Genomic DNA, 18,276 nt, shown 5'->3' on the forward strand with positions numbered 1-18,276 from the left:
CAGCTCAGCCTGTCAGTCACAGATGTTTACACGCTTATCTCCAACTGTGCCTCAACATGTGCTCTCCAGAAATTTTTGCACATATACACCATCATAAACATATATAAGACACAATCACACATCCATAGCCACCAACTGATGTATTTATAGTCTGGCGCCCACACATTCACACTTCAGCACTACCAGCGCAGAAACACATTTCACAATTAATCACGTCGCCCCATGCTGTGCTGTCACATGCAGTTACATACCAGGCATTCAGTGAACTACATAGAGATACACTATTGTCACTTTTACACTGAATGCGGGAACAAAGATTGATTATATAGACTTGATGTTTCAGCGGATCAAAAAGACAGGGATTTGCGAGGCTAAGAGGCTGTAACTGCTATTTAGTTGACACCACCGTAGTGCAAGTGGAATTGCCAGAATTTGAAGCTGCTGGTTTAATAGGTAGGGTGTGGATGTGGAAGCCAAATAAACTTCCCAGGAAAGAGCCAAAAATAGCGGAAGGGAAAATCCATCCTAAAACAGAAAAGCCTGCGTGTTATTCCGACAATCTTTGAAAGCACAGTCCATTGCACCATTGACAGTCAATGGGCCGTCGTTCCAGTCAGAGAACACTGGGTGCTTTCAGAAGGATGCTGTTCTTCATTATAAACCTGAACATTGACAACATATGTGTGCCACTCATGTCACTCAACAAATTCAGGGTCTATTTTTTTTTCTCCACTCTTGGTCAGTAGATGAAGGGTGTCATTTCCACTTGATGGAGTGGCATGTCTTATTCTTGTCCCTCTCGCTTCTATTTTTTTAGGTTCATTTGCGCAACAAAATCTCTCACTGCCACAACCCTGATGAAGAGGAGATGATAAAAATGTTGATATCTGAACAGTGCACTCAGATCTTTACGATTAATGAGGGTTATATTTGGCTCTGGGTTTACCTCTTCAGGCTGTCCTACCTTCTTGGTGGAGGTTGTTGGCACCTGATGAAGCCTGAGGGGATCGCCTACTGACTGGAGCTGCAACAAGTATTGATAGTTGTCTAATCGGTTTGAATAATTTTTAAAGAAAAATAATCCTTCCATTTTTTTACTCCTATGACAGTAAACTGCATATCTCTGAGTTGTGGACAAAACAAGACATTTGAGGACGTCATCTTAGACTCTGGGAGACACATTTTTCACCATTTTTGGACATTTTATAGACCAAACAAGAAGAATAATAACAAAGAATTAATCAAAAATGAAAATGCGGGTTAGTTGCATTCCTACTGCTGACCTCTTCAGGCCCCAAAATGGTACTTTGTGTACTTTTAGGAACAAAACTGTTAATAATCTCCTTAAAAGACACTCCAAGAGCCAAAAAAAAAAAAATGCAATAGCACATGAATCAAAACTTAGAGCCCCTTGTAGTAAAGATCCAAATGCAAGATTATCTTATTATCATTTTTATCAAGGAAACTCAACATGTTTAAGTAGAGTTAGTTAATGTTCAATACAGAGTTTCCCATTTGTATTTGGTTAGATTGATTTAAATGCAACTTTAAAGGATAACTCCACAAATTGTACACCGTGTGTTCACAAAGTGTTAAACCATTAAAGTATTAACAGGTCTTAGGGAGTACTACTGCATATGTGGAAAAAGTCGTATAAAGCCTTTTGCGGCTCCAGAGGAAGCTGCATGTAATCTGATGAATTGCCTCCAGTGTTGTCACTCAGTGGCTGAGTTGCATAGTGGGTAATGTAACTGGTCTATCATTGCACTCCTACAACACAGTTGGAATCGGTGTTGGATCCTCCTTTTTAATTGTGACAAAAAACAAAGACAGGCGGTGAATAAAATTTAATGTTGAAACAGAAGTAAATGAAAGGGTAGAATCGGAGTGGATGACTCAGTTGTGTATCGGCTGAAGCAGCTGTTCCAGATGTCCTAATGGCTCAGCAGGAGCATGTCCCCTGTTATTATCTTGTTACGCTCAACTGTACATTATCTAATGAAGCAAATTCCCATGAAATATTCAGGGGCACCCTTCCTGTCTCAGCCGTGTTCATTTCTCTGAACCTAAAGGTGGCCACAGTGAGCAGGGGTCATTCCTGGGACAGATATGTTGTACCATCAACTACTCCCTGACTGCTGCACTGTCCAATAAGAGCCACTGGCTTATAAACCGGGGTCAGGACGAGCTTTGCTTGGAGAAGATTGAAGCACAGAGGTGGAGGGGGGATAGGGTGGGGGTTGATCAGAGGGCGATGAGTAGTTTTTTGAAAACCGGAAACGAATTGGCAAATGAAAAAGGAGGGGGGGAGGAGAGGGACGTGGAGAGGATGAAGGAGGTGTGGGAGGAGGAGGAGAAGAAGAAGGGAGAAAAAAAAGAGGTTGAAATGAAGTCCAATAAAAGAGCCGAGTGAACATCTGTGTGGGATAGCCGTGGGGATTAGGAGGGTTTCGAACATTTTAAGCGCATTAAAGATTAAAAAAAAAGGTCAGAATGTTTAGCAACATACCGATAAACCTCTTAAGCGAAACCCAATTGGGGAGGCTGTTCGGTTTCTTTATCCAGAGGCTGGTGGATGAGGGGGGGAGGGGGTGGAGAGAGATGGTGGTGGTGAGACTGCGCAGCCACACACATGTCGTCTGCTTTACATTCATCTTCCATCAGCATGAAGCTGTATACACGCTCCATTATATTTAGCATTTCTCTATATAAGTCTCCATATGCGCGGAGTGCAATACAATCCCCCCGCCGCCACATCTAGAGATGTACGGATGCAATGCCACAGCTGCATTCCCACAGTTACCCTGAGACTGAGCTGCTGCCGGTACCCACACACTCCACCAGGAATGACCTACACACCACAACTCTTACAGACAGAAGTCAGGGAAGCTGGAGGAGCCGGGGTGGTGGTGGGGGTTACAGCATGAGAGAGTGAAAGGGAGCGGCAGAGGCGAGACAGAGATGAAGGAGGGAGAGAACAGTGGTCGATCTGTCCTCAGCGCTCGGGAGCAGTCGGAGGAAGAGGCCCCTATCATTTGACTGTGAACTGAACCATGACTGTGGAGCTATCCTTAAATGACACAGCACACAGAGGGTGGAGACAGACGGAGTCAGAGGGGTCATGGGCTGTAGGCTGTACTGTCGGCCTCAACTGTACATTGGCATGTATTTATACTTCACGATAGCAGCTTTCTCTTTGTGCTGCAGCCATCAGCAGCTCAGCGGTCATAGCACAAATTCAAGTTGTTGCACTTCAACAATGGTTTTAAAGGAACAGTTCACCCAAAAATGAAAATTCTGTCATTATCTACTCCCATGCTGATGGAAAGTAAGGTGCAGTTTGGTCGTCCACTAAACATTTCAGGAGCCTCACAGCAAAACAGTGTTGCAGCATTCTCCTGAACAACTGAAGTAGATGGGGACCAACAAAAACATAAAACGGCTCCATACAGTTCGTCTGGTGCAATCCTAGTCTCCAGAAGCCCCGGGATCTCAAACTGATTTCAAAAGAAGTTATGAAAAAGTTCACCCACTTTAAACAGGGCGGGTGCTAATGCTATTAGCTTAGCAGCTACAGTGATTGTAGGAAAAAAATCTATTATCTACTCACAGGAGTAAGTAAGATAATAACCAAATTTACATTTTTGGGTGAACTTTTTCTGTAAGGTAAGTGATGAGAGAAAATCACTTTATCATTTTCCCTAGTATTAGTTTCCTTGTAGATTCGAGGGTTTAAACCTTTTAATGTGCCACTTTAAACAATATAGGCTTATTTGTAGGAGAGCTCTGGCAATTTAGTATTGCTAGTATGGGAAAAAGGTTTAAGAAGAATAGTTAAAATAGATACTAAAGAAGCTGGGTCATCTTGACTTTTAGTCCCTAATATAAGTCAAGTTCCAAAAATGCTAAATCCGACACATCCCATAATGCATTGGTTTTCAGACTTGTTTCTGGCATGCCCTCCCTCAAAGACAGACAGATGTGACTGCTTAGGGGAAAGTTATTTATATTCCAGTTTTGCACATAGATTTTGCAGAACAGTATAACAAGTGCTTGAGAGGAACACAGGGAACTATTTCCAAAAGATGTGATGCTAGCGATTAAAGGAAAGATTAAATTGGTGCATTTAACTAAAAGCCTCTGCCTTTCTGATGAAGATTTCCCCTTCTTTTTATGAGAATCAGTAACAAAAGTCCATGTTGAGGAAGCTAAGATGTTAACACTGAATATGAGAAAACACATTTATGAAAATGTACATGCTTGACTGACTTCTTTCCTTTCAATCATCATCAAGTTTAACAGCCAAAGCTGTAATATTTTATCTCCAGTGTTGGACTGGTGAGGTTGATTTTATAGTCTGTCATCAGTCTGAAAAATCCCCTTCATTTAGTGCACATTAGATTACAGAGGGCCTGTTTGCTCATGTGTGCTTGTGATGCACAAACGAACACTCTAAGCTGTTCGGTAAATTGGCAAAAAAAAAAAAAGCAGTGAGCAATGTGCACTCGTATATGAATGTGCGCACGGTAAATGGGTCCATTAGCGCTGGCAATGGCTGCCTGCGTACCGAGCGGGTGAGCATGTGTATGTAATTTTACATTGAAGTGTCTCTTAATGATTTCCACTTGTGTGTATGTGTATGCGAGGGTGCGAATGTGTGGCGTGTTGTTTTTGTGTCTGTGTATGTATGATGAATGGCGTGATTAAGTAAGTGTGATTTCCAGTGTGTGTACATTAGCCTGGGTGTGAGTTATTAGCCTCTGTCTGCATCAGCAGTGTGATAAATGTATGGACAGTGTTAACTCAGGAGTATATCAGCAGTAAGTGTATACTGACCAAGACACAAAATGAACTCCCTGTGTGTGTGTGTGTGTGTGTGTCTGTCTGTCTGTCTGTCTGTCTGTCTGTCTCTGTGTGTGTGTGTGTGTGTGTGTGTGTGTGTGTGTGTGTGTGTGTGTGATTGGAGCGATAGCTTGGTATATTTGATGGCCTGTGTGTGTCTATGCTGTATTATCTCTGGCGGGGCGTGCGCAGGGGGCCTTGGGGCGACTGTGTGCATGAGATAAGGGTGATTCATCTGTGTTTAAACGTGTGTGTAGTGTGTGTGTGTGTGTGTGTGTGTGTGTGTGTGTGTGTGTGTGTGTGTGTGTGAACGCAAGAGCATGTTTGTGCTTCGGAGGCATGTGTAGCCATGTTTGGTGCGGCCACATGCAAGTATTTGAACCAGCTGTTAATAAAGGCTCATGTGGTTACATACAGTATAGCTCAGCCAGTGTCATGCCTGTGTGTTATAGGTATGGGTATGGGGACGAGCGGACGTTAGCATCCATATTAGCACGCACATATCTCTGTCTCTATAGGGTGCATCTTGTATTCTTTTGTCCTACCCAGAAGACAAAACAGCTTCTTACTCTTCAGATATTCAGTGGTGGCTTAAAGTTTGTATTTACTCATTTCTGCCACTCTGTGGTAACAGGCACAGCACCTAATGAGGGTGGGTGCACCTTAAAGCAGCACCTACAAATATTTGTATATGAAAAATGGGTCAAATGACTGTCTGTGATGTGCCAGGCGACACTCATTGTGGCGAGCCCACAGAGAATTATCATCCAGCTCTGCAGTTCCCTTCATGGACCATTTAAGCATCTTTCAGCTCATTGTTTTGGTTTTCTGGCCCACAACTTTACTGTTTTGGTTCACTCTCACAGCTCCCATCAGCACCATTTTTGGCCGCAGCAAGCAGCTGAGCCCAGCACCAAATGGCAGACAGCGACGGGCACCAACCAGCTGGTGAACATAGTGGCGACTTGAGCATCTAGAGAGCCAGATTCATTCAGAAGTTGGTGAAGACCAAAAAATAGAACTAAAAGGAGATTGACTATTGGACTTAACATCATCAGTTGGAAGTACAAGTCCTAATGATTGCTAGTGTTTGTATCTGCCTAATTTTCAAATAGATCACCTTCTTTCCACTGCCCCCAAGTGGCCAAAGAGATAAATTAATACAGGTTTAAAGCAGGTTAATGATCACCACTGTTAGAAATGAACTGTGGGAGCGCCTCCATAGCCGAATGTTTAGAGCCCGTGCCACATGGCTGCAACCATTGATGGTTCCATTCAAGCTGGCGACCTCTGTTATCATTACCACATTTCCTGTCTGCCTCCTCACTGTCTAATGAAGACATTAAATGCCAAAAAGTTAAAAAGATAATAAGTTCTGAGCATTTAGCACCATGTAGTCACACTATCATAACACTGCTTCTACTTTTCTTTTTGGTTTTAGCTTTGTTTGTGACATTCTGCATACTTTCACTCCTTCAGGGCTCTAAAATCCTGAAAGGTAATCGTTAATTTTAGTCACAAGTACACATTGCTCCATTTCCACAACCCAAAAAGCTCATTTGATTTAAATGACAAAGTGAAAGGATCATAATTTTGGTAGACGGGAGTCCAATACACCACTGTCAACATCCAGAGATCGATTTCTGCTCACTTTTTGCCAAGAAAGCTGAAAACTTTTGAAAGCCCAGTTTGATATTTTGTTGATACTGGAGATACTGGAGAGGATTTAACACCTTAAAATGCAGAAAGACTGATATAGTAAAAAGTCAACCTCATCACAGTGTAGCACAGCGGCCACCGGTCCGTGTGGTGCCAAGAAACACTTAAACAAAACAACACATTGAGCCCATGCCAGTGGGCTATATTATTATCTTCATTCGAACTAATTGCCAGGCCAAACAGCGACACATATGCACACGCGGGCTTCAACAACCACTCATCATTAGGGACTTTAACTGTGGTGTGCCATCCCTGTTGTCATGACAACTAGGCACTGAGTTTTGGCTTGGAAACTGTCAAATAGTGCAGGAGAGGGTTTTTTTTTCAGAGGCGTACAGGTTTAAAATGTTTTAAGGCTTTGTGCTTGTAGGGAAACGCATGATCAGGGTTGTCGGGGTAAGAGAGTCCTCAGGCTTAATTAATTCTTGGATCATCTTACATGATCACCTTGTTTGCCTTGAATGATTCCTTTATTTTCCCGTTTCCGTCTTTCCTTATACTTTAAAAGAGTGTCTGACGTCTGTGCTCATCTTTCATTTTTATTAAACTCTCTGTAATACGCTATAGGGCGGGCAACACGACACTCGCAGAATTGCAGACAAACATCCCAGTGGTTTTCTCCTCACTCCATTTGCATTGCATATCCTCTGTAGGTCTTTTTATCTTTAAGACCATTGGGTCTGTGTGTGTGTGTGTGAGTGAGTGTGCTTTGCAAGCATGTGTGTGTGTGTTTGTGTGTGTGTGTGTGTGTGTGTGTGTGTGTGTGTGTGTGTGTGTGTGTGGGTGTGCCGTCAGCTAGCAGGAATGCATGGGTACCGCCAAAGCTAAGATGGCTGCCAAGCGCTAAGATGGCTGCCAGGATTCCACAGAGCGACAGCACGAGAGAGAAAGAGAAGCAGAGACAGAACGAGTGTGAGAGGAATTGAGGGAGAAAGACGCGAAGATGGACTCTCACTCCCGCAGAATGAGGGAAGCGTTGCGGGTAAAAGAAACTCTATCCCTGTGTGTTTTTCCCCGCTTCTTTTTTGACCCAGAGTGATGAGGCGATTCTGTTTGTCTCTTTTTGTTTTCTTGGTTTTGGCAACGCACGGACAGGGTGAATAGTGCAGCAGTTTGCTGGCACGTCGTCCACTAATGCCACCCAAGATTAGGACGCTGATTTGGGCTTAGAAGACTTTAAGATTGGGGGGCCTAGTACTGACTGCAAGGGGGCCACGTTCTGGCCAGGGAGACTTGGCCCAGGACGGCCTTAAAGCTTCAGAGCTGTGGGGTAATTGGCCTGAATGGTATATATGATACAACCATAAAACTCCACAAGGCTGCATTACGCATCTGAAGAAGAATGGCAGCCAGCGTGCCAAACAAAACTAGCTGAAGCAGGCGCCCTCTGCCTGCCTGCCCCTATAGATGGTAAAGTAAACACACACAGGAGATGCAATCAAAACAATGCAGAGAACCCAAAAGTGTACATTTTACAAGTGCGCCTCAACTTACAAGTCAGCAGTGAAGAAGTTGCGGTTTCTTGGGGCCTCGTACACTTTAACCAACTTACACTGTCGGCCTTAGCTGAAGTAGGGTGTATGTTTGAGCCAGAGTGTCTCAAAAAGAGGTATAGAAAAAGACAGAAGTGGTTTCGCCAAGGATACCACAAACAATGCGCCCAGCCCAGAATTTTGCATTTCACAAGTACCCTTCAACCTAAGAGTCAACAGTGGAAAGCGGTGATTTCTTAAGACCTCTGGCACTTTACCCAACCTTCACTGTCTGAGGTCCTTGCTAAAATATTGTGTGTGCATTTAAGTGTGTGGGAGACCCTGAAAGAGATGTATAGAGAGAGCAAAACGTGTACTCCTAAGACACTCCAAACAGAATTGTCTTTTGAGGCTTTTTCTATTGAGAAAAGTGGATTTCCCACAGTGACAGACTCCAGAAGTAAGCATACTAACCTTTTGATTCGCCATTTTATGACTTTCAACTGAGGTTCAACCTGAGCAGGGATATGCTCCCATCTTTAATCTCAGCCCCACGTCTGTCTCTCTTCAGTGGAAAGAATGAAGGAAGGCACCATTTCACATCGAGTTTCTGACGAGTTTCCCTCTGATGCTATCCTGCCCTCTCACCTTGGGTGGTGTCCAGACATCTGTCCACCTGACTTACCATCTCTTTCTCTTTTTTTTTCCCTGTCTTTCAGAACAATCAGGACAATCAGACAACTCAAACCAGCAAGGAGACACAGACGTCAAGCCCCCACCAAATGGTACGTTTACAAGCTTGTCCCGTTTGCACACAATGCATGCGTGAAATTGTTTGACATACCTGTGCCTACACACAATCACACAAGTGCATACGCTAACACACACACACGCACATACTGTATGCGCACACTACCCCTACATACAGGCCTCCGTGTGTGTGTGTGTGTGTGTGTGTGTGTGTGTCCCAGCAGAGTTGATCTAAGTTTATTATGGTTAGGAGAGCTGATGGTACTGTACTGTGGGGGTTGTGCTGGGATTGTGGTGGGCCACTCATAAATCACACTGACGTTATTGGAAGATGGGAACCACATGGCCGCTGCCGAGCTGAGCACTGACCTCATGCGTTGTCCCCGCTGTGGTTAACCCCGGACAGGGATGGAGCGAAGGAGAGAAGAAGAGATGGAGAGTGGGAGAAAAGTGAAGGGGGTGGTGGTGCATGAGAAGAGATGGATGGATGAAATGAAGGAGGGAGGAAGGGTGTCGGTTTACTCATCCCTAGGGCTTCGGTTGTCCTTTATATACACACACCACATAGCCCTGGATAATATGGATTTGGACATTAGAGAGCAGCATGTCGCACTTTACTTGGGGCGGCTGAAGGAACTTTGTTTGAAAAGAACCGTACGTACACTGGGAATTTTAGCTAGTTAGCTAATTTGCACAAATTTGACAAATGCAGGCGAGGTCTCCAACCAAGATTCAGTTACCTCATCTTACAATCAAGCTTAAGCTAAGTCAACTTTTGGCTAGGCTAAGGGCTATGGTGAAACTGAGTTTGAGGAGCTAGCGAGCCAGTAGATACGGAGCAACATTAGCATTCATTAAGCGTCGTGTCTCTGACCACCTAGCAAATTTATGTTAATATTCGGTCTTCTTTGAGATGTTTTTGGTCTCCATGAACTCCAGAGAAAATATCTGTCTCTTTAGAACTGTACTGTGGGTCTTTAGAGCTTTAATCAATGAAGCTAATTAGAACAATGAGAGTACAAGTTAAAAGATGCTAGATGCTAAAACGCCACATAAAGCTTGAAGAAACCTAAAAATTAGGGGTGAGATGAAGTCATATAGGTTTACATTAGGTCTCAGTCATTAGAATATATATGGTATTAAGAGATGATCCCACTTTATTTACACTCTTCATACTTTTGGCCATCATTCCCATCAGTGTTAATGATGTTGTACTCACCAAGTGAACTGCTACAAGCTGGGAACAGACATAACTTGAAAGAAGTAAGAATGGGCAAAGAATCGAGAACGGTAAGATGACTGTACAGATTTTATCCAAAAACACCTCAGATAAGCCAAGACAAGCTAAGTCGAAGGTGAACGTTTAAAAGATTTCCCGTTCTAAACATCCATCACATTTTACGCTCCAACTTTTCTAATTTGACCTATCCTGCTTGCCATAGCTGTTGGCTCACACACACGTGGGTGAACTCACCTCCAAAAAACGTGGTTAAGATGACCTGGCTCAGCTGTTCACTTTACAACCTGTCTCAACCTGTAATCACTAATCCCAGTCCTCAGCCATTACGTCGATAAGCACAATGATGTAATCATAACTAAGGAGAAATTAACATCCGAACCAGAATTTACATTTTAAGGTTTAGGTTACAGCAAGTGTTGTCATAAAGATGGAAGTACAAGAATGTGTGTGTGTGCATGCGTCACAGCTTGAATACTTGTTATTATGCGTCATTTTACCCATACGCTTGTGCTTTGATATGCATGTGCATGATATATACATAGATATCATAATACACAATGTACATATACATTATGTAGCAGTCTATGTGGAGATTATCCAAAAAATGAACATGTCCAAACCAACAGGCGCGTTGTACCTTATAGAAAACACATGGTCCCACTGGGTGACACCAGCACTGTGTTTTCATACATGTGTTTTTCAGTTTGGTCTGTGTGCATGTGTGTGCGCACATGTAATTTTATGCATGTTTGGTATATGCAGTCCGCCCTCACACACTCTCCTCTTTCCCTCTCAGGCCACTTGAGTTTCCAGGACTGCTTTGTGACTTCAGGGGTGTGGAACGTAGCCGAGCTGGTCCGCGTGTCGCAGAGTGAGTCACAGCTATAATTTCCTCCTGTCAATCTCTGTGTAGACAACACACTCTCCCTGTCAGCCCTTGTACACTTCATACAGGCACTTTGTTATAACACCGTACACACAGCAGCATCCTTCATACACCAGTGAGCAATTGTTTTTACTGTTGGGAGAACTTACTTTCTAGGGAAAAATAGCTTTTGAAGGAGAAGGCTGGTGTTATTCTACGTATTCCCTATGGTCCAAAAGAATGAATGAATCGTAATGAGAAGTATTGACTGTGTCCAAAGCCTTGATGTATCTTCAATGTTTCATTGGCTGACATGTTCCTTCTTTACCATCAACAAACACTCTGCAGTTTATTTTGAATTAATCCCACACTCACCACCCTGCAGCTGTAAACACCTGTTCAGGCACCAAATGTGTTTTAATCCGCAGCTGAAAATAGTTCCAAGTAAATGTGCTATTTATTCCTGTTGGAGTAATGTTTGCTAAAAACTCCAGTGGCCAGCTGTTTAGGGACATTACTGTGGCTTTTTGAAAATGAAACCATTTATTCTTGTAAAGATGGACATCTCAGTGGAAACCAAGAGCCACAGAGAGGCTGGGGCAGTCAGGAAGTGTGGAGAGATGGAAGGAGATCCACTGATATTTAACATACGTAAGATCATCAGAAGCAGAGTGGTGTCAGGAAGCAACAGCTAATAAATACCAACACACCAACTTGACCCTGGTGATGGTGCTATTTGAAAAGCCAGCATGTTGAGCTTTAACCATGTATAGAGTAAGTAGCTGGATAATATGTACTGGATGCTACAAAGTCATCGTGCCACAACTGTCCGATTTTATGGCAATCCATCCGATAGTTCTTGATATTTCAGTCTGGAATGAAACGGTGACTGACCGACTGACAGACTTGCCATCCGTGTAGCAACATAATAAATAATGGAACCCAGCCTTATCCTTCAAGAAAAGTCATGATAATATATAGTATGTATTTGCAAATTTCCTGATATTATTTTGCCGTGTGTGTGTGTCTGTGTGTGCATTTAGCCCCTGTGGCCACAGCGACCGGCCCCAACTTCTCCCTGGCTGACCTAGACAGCCCCGGCTACTACAACATCAACCAGGTGACCCTGGGACGGCGCTCCATCACCTCCACCCCCTCTACCAGGTACACATGCAAACACCAATTCTCAAAACGTGTTTATTTCTTTACTAATATTCTTAATTTCTTAAATCTTTAACCTTTTAACACTGCTGTATTCTTGACGCTTAGCTTACTCTGCTTTTTGACTGTGGACTTTCTCTTCCTGCTCTCTCCCCTCTTTTTCCTCCTTCACTGCTAATCCTTCTCGTTCCCTCTCATTTTTCCCACCGATCCGTCCGTCACTCTGTCTGCGTTTGTGTCAATCATCTCTGGTACTTCCCCTCGCTCCCTCTATCGTCCTCTCTCGCTCATCTTACGCTGCAGGACTGAAATGGAGCTTTATGCAAGTCTCCCACGGAGGTAGTTACACTCATTACAGAATATCTCCCTCGATACTAATGCAACACAGACCCCTGCCTCACACTCGCACAAAAGCCACACACGCATGCTGTCACGTAGATATGCACATGAGCGCACACATATTTAAACATTTTGGATCAGCAGTGAAACACTGTACGTTCACAACCCCCTTTATTTTATTGGTCACAGATGTATGAGTCTATAAGAATCTGCAAACACACAGGAAAAACACGTTCCAGCATCACCATGCACAATTTTTATACCCTCAGTTTGTAGCATGAGGCTGCTTCAGGCCGGTATGGATACACCACGTTGTATAACTTCTGGACTTGTGTTTGTCTCGCTGTCTCTGGTTGTGTTGCGTTGTCCCCCCCGGCTAAAACATAATACCAAAACAAAACACTGAAGGAAACTTTGACATTTCGAATTTTTACAACTCTTGATTTCATGCAGACACATGCCTGACTCCAGGGAAAATAAGCATTCACATTTGTCTTTGAATGTCCCACAAATTATATTTCTACATTCATTAGAGCCCCAAATAGCCATTAGTAGGGGCTGAGGAACCAGGCTCACATGCAAGTTTAAGAAAAATGACCAAACATAAAGGCGTCCCTCTAACTCCCTCCTCTTCCCCTTCAAAAATTAAATAAACTCCCTCCTCTGTTCTTTTTTCTCACAGCTCCAACAAGCGCAAGTCCATTGACGACAGCGAGATGGAGAGCCCAGTGGACGATGTCTTCTACTCAGGCCGTTCCCCAGCGGCTGGCAGCAGCTCTCAGTCCAGCGGTTGGCCTAATGATGTGGATGCAGGTAGTCCAGCTACAACCTTCCCATCAGATTCTGCTGCAGCTGGGCTGAGGTCCACATCAATTCAGACGCAAAATTAAACTGATTTCTAAGTTCATAGATAAAAAGAATACGATACTTTAATGGAGGCTGCAACAAAAGTAGCTCGTCCAGTGTTTTTTTCTTGAGATATAGCACCTGAAAACTTTATTTTTATAACCTTAAAGGAATAGTTTGACAATTTTGGGAATATGCTTATTTACTTTTTGAGATTAGATCAGAAGATCGATACCACTCTCGTGTCTATAAAGTAAATATGAAGCTACAGCCAGCAGCTGGTTAGCATAGCTTAGCATAAAGACTGGAAACAGGTAGAAAAGCTTGACTGGCTCCTTCCAACGTTAACAAGATCCACTTACCAGCATCACTAAAGCTCATTAATTTACATGTTATATCTTGTTTGTTTAATCTGTACACAGAGTGTAAACCGATAGGTTGTGGTTTCAAGGGCGGGTAATGTGCCAGACTGTTTCTTGGCCCGGTGCAGTAACTTCCTGGAGGTTTTTGTACAGATAAAATAAACAAGGTAGAATGTTTCAATTAATGAGTTTTTGTGGTGCTGGTATGCGGATTTTGTTACCGCTCGACAGAGCCAGGCTAGCCGTTTGCAGTCTTCATGCTAAGCGAAGCGAACCAGCTGCTAGCATTAGCGTCACATTTACTGTGGAGACACGAGTGTGGTGTCAATCTTCTCATCTGGCTGTTAGCTAGCAAGAGTATTTCCAACAATCTCAAGCTATTTTTTTCAGAAAGCATCTTTGATATTTTTTATTAGTTGATCAGTCACAAACTCTGCTAATCTGCTTCATCGTGACTGTGTGGGTGCATTTCTAATCAGATTTGACTGGCAGTGCTGGCACCGTAAGCAAAGGAGCCTTCAAACTATAAAAGCTATAAAACTATAATTGCTCATAGTAACTAATTGAGAAAATGTCTTTTCAGGACGTTTCTAATTAAAAAAAAAAAACTATTTTCAGGTGTTGATTTTACAACTGACTTGAAATGGACCAGAAGCCACAGCTCACCTCCGTCCAACACACCACTCGCCTCTGAACTGTGTTGACCCCTCTCTCCATCACTTGACACCCCCCCCCCCCCATCATCCCAACTCTCTTTCTCAACCTCTTCAATTCACTATTTCTCCTCCACTTACAACCCGTGCCCCCGTCGAGCAGAACAGACCTGTAAGTGTAGAGTTGTCGTCATTTTGCCACAGCCAGGTTACAGTATCATTTCTCAAATGCAGAAGCAGGGACTTAAAGGGCCAGTTTACCTAAATCCAATTCAAAAACATATTTCCTCTGCCACTCCTTGTGGTTAGAACATGCAGTTTTGGTTGTATTTCCAGAGGTTTTCCACTAAAACATCTGCCACCACCCCAGTACAATAGAAGAAAATGACCATCATTTGTGGTGAAACATGACATTTGAAAAACTCTCTGTCAAGAGTTCCTGAGAATAATTTTCCCTGGGGACTATTTTCAAACCCCTCCCAAAAAAAAAAAAAAGTCAAGTCTGTGCTAGTGAGGTCTCAAGTTTTTCCAATATAACTTTTAACATGAGGACCACACCTCTTATGATGGGGTGGAGGCATTGACGGATATCTCCAAACCTCTGCAAATAAAACCAGAAACTATCTTTATGCTCACTCTGTGAAAGTGTCAAAAAAATTATGTTTCTGTTTTGGTTTTGGCTGAACTGACATTGAAATATTTGTCAGTCATCAGTGAGAAGAGTGGCAGAGATGGATTTACTTTGCTCAGTTAGTCCTTATGGCGCTAGCAGTAATGTTCATTGAGTTTAACTACTGGATTGTGTGTGTGTGTGTGTGTGTGTGTGTGTGTGTGTGTGTGTGTGTGTGTGTGTGTGTGTGTGTGTGTGTACGTGTGTGTGTGTGTGTGTGTGTGTGTGTGTACGTGTGTGTGTACGTGTGTGTGTACGTGTTTGAGAGAAAGAGAGAAGTGTCCAGAGTCCCATGTTGTAGATTGAACACAGATAACTCTCAAAAGCCACAGTCTATGTGGCTTTTGTGTTTTATTTTGTTCATCTGACTTAAACTTAGATTAAGAAACCATGACAGACTAGTGTAGTAAGATCTTTTTATGTTTGTCACCGTATCATTTGTGAGGAATAGTTTAACATTGTGACAAGTACACTTAGTCGTTTTCTTTTCGAGAGTTAGATGAGAAGATTGATACAACTCAACTCAGATACAACCTGTGTACGCTAGATATGAACCTACAGTTAGCAGCCAAGTAGCATAGCTTAGGACGTAGACTGTAAACATCGAGCTAACCTACATGTTGTTTTAGCACTTTTTATTTATTTTTTTTACAATTTTTGTAAAACGGAGATATAAATTGTCAATTAATAAGCTTTAGATGCATTGGTGGGCAGATTTGGTCACCTTTCTTAACAGCCAGGTTAGCCGGTTCCCCATTCTTCCAGTCTTTCTGCTAAGCTAAGCTAGTTAAGCTAAGCTAAGCTAAGCAATTTCTTTCTTTTTAAAAGAAAGTGCGCAGCTTAAACAAATAGAAAATAACACAGGCTAAATACATACGTTGGCTTCTAGTTTTTTACTCCTGTTTTCAATCTTTGTGCTAAGCTAACGGTAAGCTAGCCAAGCGCTCTGTGTAGCTTCATGATTACGTTACCGTACAGTCAGTGGTATCAATCTTTTCAGCAAACTCTCAGCAAGAAAGTGAGTAACTTGTTTCCCAAGATGTCTAACTATCTCTTTCACATTATCCTCCAGACCCCCTCTGAGTTTTACCATCGAAATTCCTCAGTGTTGTCTTCTTGACTGTTGCAGCAGAGCAGCGCAGTGTTAACCCCCCATAACCATTCACGCTTTGACTTGCATAATTTTTAACCATCATGACGGGGACCATGTCAAATGAATTTACAACAGACTACATGTATATCTCTTGTGTTTAGTACTTGACTTTTGGGGATTCTGTTGAATTGCTAAATTTCCATGTATTCTGCAAGTTATAACCGTCACTCCCACTCACATGCTGCCATTTTAATACCGCCAGCAGTAATGATGTAACTATTTTATGGACACTTGCTGCACTCTATAACGTTAAATTCCCCTGTTGCCCATTATTTAACCACCCTTCTTCCTCTCTCTCTCACTCTTTCCATCTCTCTCTCTCTCTGTCTTTTTCTCTCCTCCCCTCTTCCATTGTTAACTCTTCCCTTCTCCCCTGTTTGGCCTTTCAGTGCAGCACCATTTGGCCAGTGTGCAGGAGAGGAAGATTAAGCATGAGAGCGATGGAGTGCAGTTTCCTTACCATGGTTAGAACAACATTAAACATTATACTGCTTACATGTATACATGCTCTCCTTCAGCTCACACCACCCTCAAACTTGTACACATCTCTCTCTGTCCTCTTTCCAAGTCTGTATGCACTTCCTGTGAGCTCTCTGAGCTGTTCTGCATTTTTCCATTCCTTCTCTTCTCTTCTCTTCTCTTCTCTTCTCTTCTCTTCTCTTCTCTTCTCTTCTCTCCATCCCTCTCCTGTGTCTTGTTCTCTGGCTATGCTGCCGCTGGGTGGGGTTGTGTTTCTACCAGATGTCTGCTGTTGTCCATTGTGGGTTTACCAAAGCCTTTTGGTAGCCCAGTAGCTCCATAACATCCACCGCCTGTCTGCCTCAAAGATGTTGTTGTAAATCTGTGAAAGAAATCAGACATCCAGGAGGATGAAGACGTCCCCGGTGCAATCAAAAACATGAATTACTCTTATCCTGACACAAACAATCCAATTTATTTTAAATGTATAAATATGTGCATTATCATATCCACAACCCACACTGTTGTGACACACCACATGCATACAAACAGAGTCTCCGAGGCGGTGTGAATTTGTCAGCAACATCCAGCTAAGTGCTTTGGGTGTTGTAATTTTGTTGTCGAGCCCCAAGAGAGAAAGCAGTGAAAGACACAGAGGAGGAGGAGGAGGAGGGGGGTGCGTGTGAATGAGGGTTTGTTGAGTAGCAGCGTTAGCCGCTTCATCCAGCCAGTTGTTTAGACAGAGCTGTTGAGTGGTGTCCCACCTGCCGTAGGCCTGACTCAACCGTCTCTGAAAGACGGCGCAGGAAAAACAACATACGACCCAAACAAACACGACTAAAGGCACTCAGGTGTGTCATCAATGCACAAGGCACCTTCTGTCTCCGAGACATGCTTACTCACTAACACGCACATTTACAAATGGCATGCAGACACACACACACACACACACACACACACACACACACACACACACACAACAAAATTTAAGCTCTTTCTCTGATTTACATTCACACACACATAAACACACACGCACGCACACCCCAATCTGGAGAGGAGCAGCGTTCCGGTCCAGATGGCGCCTCCATGTGTCTACAGCGAAGGGAGCTACTGGGTTACAGCAGACATCTGTTCTGGTGATGGTGGTGGTGGTGTTGGGAGTGAGAGATGAGGAGGGGCGGAGGAGGGAGGAAGAGGAGGGAAGGGGGGAGGGCCTCCGCCTCTGCCTGCTCTGGAGGTGAGCCTCTACCTGAATGAAAAGCTCTGAGGCATAGCAGGTGATCATGTAATTCATCATTAAGTCTGCTGTCTCCCGCTCTGCTCTGCTCCGTTCTCTCCTTCTGCCTGCTTGCTCCTGCTGCTCCGAGGTGGGAAATCCCACCACCGACTCTTCAGTAAGGGGAGCGGGGGGTTCCCAACTATTTCTGATATTTGCGACGGAGAATTCCGGCTAATCATTTGGTGTTATGGGCTTAAAACTGCGATGTGTGTGGGTGTGATTGTGGTGTTGTTAAGGTGTTCTTCCTTTGCCCGGAGCACATTACCTCAGTGTTTATGGGTGCTAATGATGTGCGAGGTCGTCGGTTAATGCACATTGTTTCTTGCTTGCCTGAATGATGAGTGTGTGAGCTTCACTTTCTCTCTTCGGTGTGTGTGTGTGTGTGTGTATGTTTCTTGTGGGTTTTTTTTGTGCTCATGCTAGTGGACCAGTTCTGTGACAGTTAGGGGGTTTGTGTGGTCGCCAG

General features: G+C 43.4%; 1 protein-coding gene across 20 annotated transcripts in view; it reads left to right on the plus strand.

The window, feature by feature from the left end:
• The window catches only part of nfixb (nuclear factor I/Xb), a gene marked incomplete at its 3' end in the record, with an annotated part of 159,184 nt that overhangs the window by 117,779 nt on the left and 23,129 nt on the right, over nucleotides 1-18,276 (plus strand). For 11 of the 20 annotated variants that reach the window (XM_084370906.1, XM_084370907.1, XM_084370909.1 and 8 more), the window contains 6 exons: nucleotides 8,753-8,818; nucleotides 10,820-10,894; nucleotides 11,932-12,052; nucleotides 12,353-12,388; nucleotides 13,071-13,201; nucleotides 16,462-16,536. In XM_084370906.1, coding sequence (XP_084227032.1) covers nucleotides 8,753-8,818; nucleotides 10,820-10,894; nucleotides 11,932-12,052; nucleotides 12,353-12,388; nucleotides 13,071-13,201; nucleotides 16,462-16,536 — 504 coding nt within the window. Of the gene's footprint in view, nucleotides 1-8,752; nucleotides 8,819-10,819; nucleotides 10,895-11,931; nucleotides 12,053-12,352; nucleotides 12,389-13,070; nucleotides 13,202-16,461; nucleotides 16,542-18,276 lie in introns of those variants that run through there. The other 9 variants (XM_084370901.1, XM_084370903.1, XM_084370905.1 and 6 more) reach the window with 4 other exon arrangements.

The sequence above is a fragment of the Pagrus pagrus genome (assembly GCF_965226575.1).
Source record: "Pagrus pagrus genome assembly, chromosome: 13".
Lineage (NCBI taxonomy): Eukaryota > Metazoa > Chordata > Actinopteri > Spariformes > Sparidae > Pagrus > Pagrus pagrus.